Raw genomic sequence first — 8,931 nt, 5'->3', positions numbered from 1 at the left:
CACAATAACTAACTACATTGTATATTGACAAAATAATAATAAAAAAATAAAGTAATTGGAAACATTTTTTGTGATCAATGAAAGCACAATTTAATTGAATGATGTAAATTTATAATTTAAATATTAAACTCAACCTAAAGACAAGTGACCTAATGTGATATTCATATTAACATCTAAACCATCAACGCTTAATGTAAACTATGAAATACCTTCATTGTTTAAAAGAGTCAGGTAAAAGAGGCTTCCAGAGTTTTTCTTGCTTTCAACAAGCTTTTGCTCTATTGTTTCTTTTACAACAATGAAATCACTGTATCAGAATAAGCTGGGAAACCAGGAAAGCACCCTGCCTTTGTTCATTTGCCTCACTGCAGCATTGTGGTGCAAGATCTTATAAAACAAGAACCTGATACTAAGCACAAGGATCTATAAGAAACTGGTCAATTTTACTGTTCTACAGCTAACAAATGGGAGGATTAGAGTGTATGTGAATGTATAACTGCTTGGATCGACTTTGCACTGTGGTTACTTTAAAAATACATGTGAGAATGTTCCTAATTTGTTACTTTTCACTAGAAAATTGAAGTACTGAGCACATTCAAGATCTATGGGACATGTTTTGCCCTATATCCTGGCTTCTGTAGCTGTACTTCTTCAGAGAATGGATCAGAAAGACATTTAAGCTTATTAGATAGAAAGGTGTCATCCCCTCACATCAAGGTACATGAGGGAAAAAGTTCAAGAATTATAAATTCTTAGAAAACATAAAAGATCCTTTGGGCCCTGGCAAGAAAAATGTCAACAAGTCAAAAGATACTAGATAGATGGCTATTGACCAGTTTCATGAAGGCAAAGCTGCAAGCCAAGATGGAATAATGCTTTCCCATGTGTCTAAGGCTGCAAATGACACTAATCCTTTTTAATGGTCACAAAAGCTGACAACTTACTCAGCCTTAGAACTGAAGGCACAAAATCATGTCTGGGAATGACTCACCATAAATAGGTCACGAGCACCAATGTCAACAGCTAGGAGAAATGCCTTTTCAAATCTCTGGTATCTACAAGGAAGAAAAGAATGTGTGTTAGCTGTGAACAAAATTATATAAAAGGAGAGACCTGTTTAACATATTTCTGTGATATTGTTTGTGTTCTTCTGATAGGAAAAATATTTTCAAACAGAAGGGATTTGGTCTGCTAGGATTTTCCACATGTTAAATGTTATTGCACTTAGGAGAAGCTAAGGCATACAGCCTGTGGAGGCCTTAAGTGTACCTTTCAAGGATAAACATAAACCCAAGTAAAAACTTCTGAATGTGGGGAAATGATAGCTTAGACAATGTTTCTCACAATTTTCACTTTACTGTGTTTTATAAAAGTATGGGGATATGGAGAATATAGCAGGAAAAGAACAATTAATAAATCATCTAATTATACTTTTATGTTTTTTAGATAAAAAAGTCAAATGTTACCGTATTACAAATGTCTCATATTTGTGTTTGAAAAAAAATACATTCCAGGCTGTTGAAAAGTGACAATATAAAATAGATTTCTAAATTTCTTTTAAATATTACTTTTCTAATCTTCATAATCATACTGTTCCCCTGAAGTATAATTCTGAGAATTTTCTTTCTGAAAAGTTTAATTTTAGGCTGAGATTCACAAGAACAAGTTGTAGCTTGAATTAACCACCTTTATAGAAAGTTTAAGATCTTGAGAGAAAAGCATGTCATGAACATATACTTTACACAGGTTTTTGGAATGAAAGGTGGTCTTTATTTTGATTGAATGCTGAGATTTATACATATATAACTGTTAGTTTTTCAGACTCTAGAAACAAGCAGGTAAATAACCAAGTTATTCTCTGTTTTCTATTTTAGATTGTAAAATATGGTGGTAGAAAATGATAATTCAAATAAAAAATAACAAGTATGGAATATTAATTATTATTAACAGATTATATAATTTTATTAGTGAAGTAGGTAAAATAATTAAAATTCAAACAAATAAGGCTTTTAATATTACATATGAGTTTAGTAGTAGGTCCAGAACCTGAAATACTTGTACAATTTTCATGTTATGTTTGATGAGTGTCACCCCCATCTCCTCCTTGCCCCTTCTTACTAGTAACTCCAGTATTTGCCTGAATCCCTCTCAGCTATAGAAAATAAGATAACTGTGTTTATTATTGTGGACGAAGAGTATCTCATACCAGAAGCTTACTAATTCATTACATATTCAATGGATGTGGAATGTACTGAGGAAGAGGTCAGAGGATTAGTGAATTGTACTACTAGTCCATGCATTTACTGTCATTTTGCATCTGTCCCCACGCCACTATAACTATTCTGGCGATAGTAATCATCCATCTTCTAATTATCAAACATAAAAATAAGATCTCATCTTGTGTGCCTTTTTGACCATATCTAAGCCCACAAACTGCCTCTCCTTGAAAACCTCTCCTTCCTTGGCTTTCCTCCCTTTCCTTCATTCTTTGTTTTCCCATTTCTTAAGACTGCGTCTTCTTAGTCTCCTTTGCTAGTTCATTTTTCTTTGCCTCCCCATGAAATTGGTGTTCTATTGTCCTCTTTTATTGCTAGTCACTCACTCCAATCTCAATAACCTTACCATTCCCATGGCTTTGATAATCAATTACGAGTACATTAATGACTCACAAGTTTACATCTCTAGGATTCATCTCTTTCCTGAGCTCCAAACTCTTATTTCCAGGCACCTCAACATTAACATGTCTAACATATCCATTGGAACATCAATTTAGAACCATACAGGACAAATTGAAATTGAAGAGAGTGAAATTATGGGGGCTGAGTTAGGATGTGCTCTTCTTTCTAGGTGACAGGTAATGATAGATGTTTTGATAAAATGAAAGAACTGACATTGGCATCTGGCAGCATGGTGACAGAAACACCAAAAGGAGCTCCCGACTAGATTGCTCATAAAATACACTTTAAAGTATATAACCAGACTGTAAATAAGAAAATACTTAAGGGTATCACATCCTCAATCAAAAAATAACCAATCAAACAAAATCCCTTGAAAGAAACCAGAGTAAGGATTCCTAAAGCAGACAACAAATAAAAAGAGGGGGGCGGGGAAGGCAGAACCATTCTGATAGCCATCACCCTCAGGGGACTAAGCCCTGAACAAGTCTCAGGGTAAAGGTAGCAGGCTCAAGACTTCTGATTAAGACAAGTACAGGAGCTAAACCCAAGATTTCTGATAAAGCCAGGGGCTAAAAGAGACACAGGTTAGTAGTGCCCCCTACCTGTGGCAGAAGCAATAAAAAACATTGTCTGGATTAAAGCTCTTCTGATAGAGGTTCCCAAGGATTACCATAAACTAAAAAATCAAACAAATAAGAGTTCACAATCAAGAGCATAAAAATATATGAAAATAAGCCACTATGACTGAAAATTAGAAAAGTTAATAACAAATTTAGATCTCCATGGACTGCAGATAATTGAATTATTAAAGTTAGAACATAAAATTATTCAGTATAAAATATTTCTTAAATGGTAGAATCATAAAAATAAGCATGCAATATACTATAAAAATTACCAGATCAATTTTCTAAATAAAATAGAACTTTCAGAAATTAAAAATTTACTTGCTGAAGTTAAATTCCTTGACACAATTAAAATAATTAGTGAAGTAAAAGTGTGTAAGTGATGCATAAGTAAGGAATTATACAGAATATTACACCGAGAGAAAAGAGATAAAAAATATAAAGAGAGGTTGATTTGGGTTGAATGTTTATTCCCTCCAAAGCCCGTGTTGAAGCTTAATCCCCAATATGGTATTTGAAAGGTAGGACTATGCCATCATAAATGGATTAATCTATTCATGGATTAATGAATTAATGGGTTAATGGATGAGTGGTTTATCATGGGAGTGGCACTTGTGGCTTTATAAGGACAGGAAGAAGCATGTTATCATGCCTGTGCTCCAGCTCTGTCACTATGTAATACCACGTGCTGCTTGGGGACTCTGCAGAGCAATTCTCACCAAGAAGAAGGCCCTTACCAGATGTGTCCTCTGGACCTTGGACTTCCCAGCCTCCAAAATTTTAGGAAATAAATTCTGTTTCTTTACAAATTACCCAGTTTCATGTATTCTGTATAAGCAACAGAAAAACAACTAATACAGAGGTTAAGTAGTACAGAGAACATGAAAAAGTCTAACATGTCTAATCAGGGAATTAAGTTAATAGTTCAGAATTTTCAGAGCTGATAAATGATGTAAATCAGTAGACACAGAGGAACAATATATATCCAGCAGCATAAATAAAAAGGATTCTACAACTGTGCACATTTGTAATGGAAATGCAGAAGTCCACAAATAAAAAAAGCTGTCAGAAGACAGATCACCTATGTAGGAACTAAAACTGATACTAGACCTCTTGATTGCAACAATGGGAGGTAGACAACAGTGGAAAGAAAGTATCTTCAAACTATGAAGTGAAAATAAACATCAACCCTGTTTGATATAATAGTAGAACACTCAACAATGAAAGCAAAATATACACACTTTAAGATACACAAAAACTAAGAACATTCAACAGATCTTTGATAAAGGGACTCCTGGGGAAATATCTCAGGAAAAAGGAAAATAGTCTAAAGAAGGTCTGAGAGGCAAGAAGGAATGGTTTCTTAAAAAAGGATTTGGTAAATACACAGGTAGATAAATACACATACACAAATATTTTAATATTTTTAAGGTTAGAAAATATTAATGTTTAACTTATAATTTATACATTAATATAAAATATGTCTAACAGAAGGTAGTTAAAGTACCAAGTTCCTTGTTTTTTGATACTGTTGAACATATTAATGTTTGAATTTGGTAACTATGTGCAGTCAAATTTCAATTGTAACTTCTAAAAGAATGTACGCATTGCTAAAACAGCAGAGGTAGAATGGGGATGAGGCTGGGAGAATTGAATGGGAAAAAAACTCAGGCAGTATTTAAAGAGTCAAGAAAGGAAACAAAGGAAGCACAGGAAAATAGGACAACTAGCGCAAAGATCATAGATTATATATTATTATATATATAAAATCATGTTGTTATAAAAATGATCATGTAAATGGACTAAACTCACCAGTTTAAAGACAGATTGTCAGACTAGAAAAGTAAAGTACAGATATATATTATTTGTAAAAGCCACATCTAAATCATAAAGACAAAAAAGATTAAAACAATGGAAGAAAATATATCAAATAAATGCTAAAATATAATCTGAGGACAATGTTGATGAGAATGTAAAATAAAGTACAGAGAATGTAGATAAAGAGTGTAATGTGCAGCCACTCTGAAAAAAAGTTTGGTAGTTTCTTAAAACATTAAATATAAATTTGTCATATAATTCCACAGCAATTCCCAGGTATCTACCTAAGAGAAATAAAAACATTCCATGGAAAGACATATACATATGTTTGTAATGACATTATTCATAATAGCTTAAAAGCATAAACAATCATTATGTCAATCAGCTGTTGAATAGATAGACAAAACATGTTATTTTGATACAACAGAATAGGGTTCACAAATAAAAATAAATGAAGTACTGATACACACTCCTATAACATAGATGGACTAAAAAAACATTGTTAAGTAAAAGTAGCAAAATACTATATATTGTATGATTCTATCTAAATAAAATGTCCAGAAAAGACACATTTATACAGACAGAAAGTACACTAGTGGTTGGCTAGGGGTTGGGAACGGGATCTGCAAATGGGTGTGAGTAATCTTCTTGGGGTAACAGAAGTTTTTTTAAATTGCAAATTTACTAAACATTGTATACTTAAAATGAATGAATTTCATGGTATTTAAGTTAAACCTCAAAAAATATTTTTTAAAAAGTTAGCTGAGGTAGCTGCATAATCAGAGAAAAGTTATCAGGGATAGAAAGGATAAAAACAACATGATAAAAGTTGCAAGACCTCAGGAAAATACAAAAATTCTAAACTTGGATGCACTTTATAAGATAGGTTAAAAATATATAAAGCAAAACATTAATAGAATTGAAATAAATTACCATCCCACCATCATAGTATGAAATTTCAAAAGTTCTCTCTAAATTTTTGCTAGGCCAAGCAGTCAAAAAATAGTAAAGAAATAGAGGTATAAAAACAACATATTTACAAAACTAGATTTATTGGACACGTAGAACTTGTCAACCTTAGAAAATACACATTCTTATCAAGCACCCATGGAATACATACAAAATTATACTACATCATAGTAAATAAAAAAGTGTGTCTCAATGACTTTTAAAGAATGAATATTATAATGCTTCTCTGTCAACAATGCAATTAAGTTTGACAAAAAGATAAGCAATATATGTACATGCACTTAGAAATTAAAAAGTCATTAGTCAAAGAACTCAAATTAGAAATTTTTAAATACTTAGAAATAAATGATAATATCATACAGAAAAACTTCAGCAAATGAGGCATGTGAAGAGAAATCCACAGCCTTAAGTGCTTATATTAGAAAAGACGTCCGAGAAGACAGCGCAAGCCTGAGAAGTGTGCGCTGTGCTGCCAGAGTGCTATTTGCATTTCCACGAGCAACAAAAAATGAATAAGTCATTGATCAACTAATCTACAACGATAAAAAAGCAACTACAGATTCGAGGTTTAGGGCTGACACAAAAGAAGATTCCTGAGAGTGCCTGAGCCGCGCCATGGGACCGGGTGAGCAGCCCAAGGTGGCAGCGGCCAAGGACGGCCGTGGCGATGACATGGAAACAGAGAGGAAGCCGCCCAGCCAGCCCAGCTCTGTGAATGACCCCCAGCCCAGCCCTGCAAGTGGGGCAGACGCCCGTCCGGCTTCTGCCTGCCACACCAGGCCAGTCACTGGCACCAGGGCTGCCTCCATTTTCTCGGGTGGGGGCGGAGACAGCTGGCTCGGCCAGGCCTGCCCTCCACACTTGGTGCAGCTCCTCACTGAGCCTTGCCACTTGCTTGCCCCGGCGTGGGGCCTCCCAGGGCCTGCGGACTGGCCTCCCATCCCACTGCCCCCGTGGTACTCTGGTGGGGCTGGTGGCGTGGGGAGCCCCCGGCCAGAATCAGGAGGGCAGGGAAGAGGAGGCTGGCCCGATTGTCACTCCACCGCACCCTGGGCTCCGGCCCCAGGTAAACTTCCTGTTTCTTGGAGGCAGATACCATCTCTGTGGCCATCAGTTTGGAAGAACCCCAAACTGATTTCTGGTTGGGAGAGGTGTGGCCAGAGTGCTCCCAAGCTTGCTTGAACCTGCCGCGGAGAGCTGACTTTGGTTGGGTGCCGGAGTCAGTCTGCGCCAGGGGGATTCAAAGAGGAACTGTGTGCTGTGGGCTCTTCCCCGAGGAGCTCACGCCCTGGTGTGGGAGATAAGGCAAATACACAAATAGCCGCAATACCAGGAGGAAGGTGAGAAGTCCAGAAAAAGCCCTATTCAGTGCTACAAAGGCACCCAGAGCGACTGGCAGCCTGCACCTAGCAGAAACCTGAAAGTCTTCCTGGGCGGGGCAGTGCTGAGCAGGGGCTTGAAGTCCCAGCTGATAGACGAGGGTTGCAGAAGACAAGCCCCAGCCCAATACTCAGTGCACAGAGTGGGGAGGTGGCCGGTTAAGGAGGCGGAGATGGCAGAAAACACACACCCTGCGGGCCACCTCTGCAAGGTCCAACAGCCCCACCTAGTGCACACAGAACGAGGAAACGTCCGGATAGGGTGGCGGAGACTCGGCAGAAAACACATATCCCGTGGGGCCGCCACTGCGTGATCCAGCAGCAAGAGCCAGAACGCACGGAACAGAGAGAAGTTCTACACGGGAAGTGGAAGCTCAAAAGAAACCACACACCCTGCGGTACCGTCCCGAGATTCAGTAGCCCAGTAGAGTCCAAGCTGACCAGAGAGGAGGCTCCCCGGAGAGGCCCAAGACCCGAGGCAAACACACACACAAGACACTAGAGGCCAACTGAGCAGTCACAGAGGTAGCCAAACCAAATTGACAAACACAGCCTAACATTAGATAGTCAATTGGGTCAAACCTGTGCACTGTGAAACCCCCTGCCAAAATGAATAAACATCAAAAAAAAAAAAAGATACCAGAAATACAAAAAACCAAGAAAGTACACCACTGAAAGTTAATAAATCTCAAACTCTAGATCATATAGAACAAGAAGCCCTTTTGTAAAAGTTGATTTTGGCAATTTTTGCCAGTGTTCTCTTTGCTTTTATGGAGGAGCAGATTTTCAAAGGTCCTTACTTTGCCATTTTAGAAGTGCCTGTCTTGCTTGTTTTTAAACTTTATAGAAAGTGCTTTTTCTTGGACATGCTTTTTTACTGCACCGTACTTTATTAAGATTCATACATGTTATTGAGAGTAGCTGTATATAATTTATTTTTACTATGAATAGTTTTCTTTTTTATAAATATATCATCACTTATTTTACTATTTTCTTGTTGGTGAGTATTTGGGTTGTCTCTAGTTTCTTGTTTGTTTTGCTGTTATAAACAATGATCAGACGGACATTCTTGCACATGACTCCTGGTGGGCATACACTAAATTAAAATTCCTCCTGAGTATATACTTAAAAGTAAATGCCAGGTCATGGGTATGCAAATGTTCAATTTTACATGACAATGGCAAATTATTTTCCAGACAGTTATACCAGAAGTATATGAATTTCTACTAAACCTCAACCTCTCTGACAAGTGGTATTGTCTGACTTCTTAATTTTTGCAAATGGATTGGTGTAAAACACCATTGTGGTCTTGATTACTAGTGAGTTTGCGCATCTTTTCATATGTGCATCAGCCATTGTGTTTCCTCTTCTATGATCGCCTGTTTTGTCTTTTTCCCATTTTTCTACTGAATTTTTTTGTCTTCAAAAAATTTTATGGGGGGCCGGCCCGGTGGCGCACTGGAT

General features: G+C 37.0%; 1 protein-coding gene across 1 annotated transcript in view; it reads right to left on the bottom strand.

Annotated features, from left to right (window-relative positions):
* Positions 1-970: 970 nt before the first annotated feature.
* Positions 971-8,931, bottom strand: part of LOC103609567 (WD repeat-containing and planar cell polarity effector protein fritz homolog) — a 47,263-nt gene continuing 39,302 nt past the window's right edge. Inside the window, exon 3 of the mRNA XM_008593872.1 lies at positions 971-1,055. Coding sequence (XP_008592094.1) covers positions 971-1,055 — 85 coding nt within the window. The remainder of the gene's footprint in view (positions 1,056-8,931) is intronic.

The sequence above is a fragment of the Galeopterus variegatus genome, unplaced genomic scaffold, assembly GCF_000696425.1.
Source record: "Galeopterus variegatus unplaced genomic scaffold, G_variegatus-3.0.2 Scaffold9781, whole genome shotgun sequence".
Taxonomy (NCBI): Eukaryota; Metazoa; Chordata; class Mammalia; order Dermoptera; family Cynocephalidae; genus Galeopterus; species Galeopterus variegatus.
This window is presented reverse-complemented; position numbering and strand designations above follow the sequence as displayed.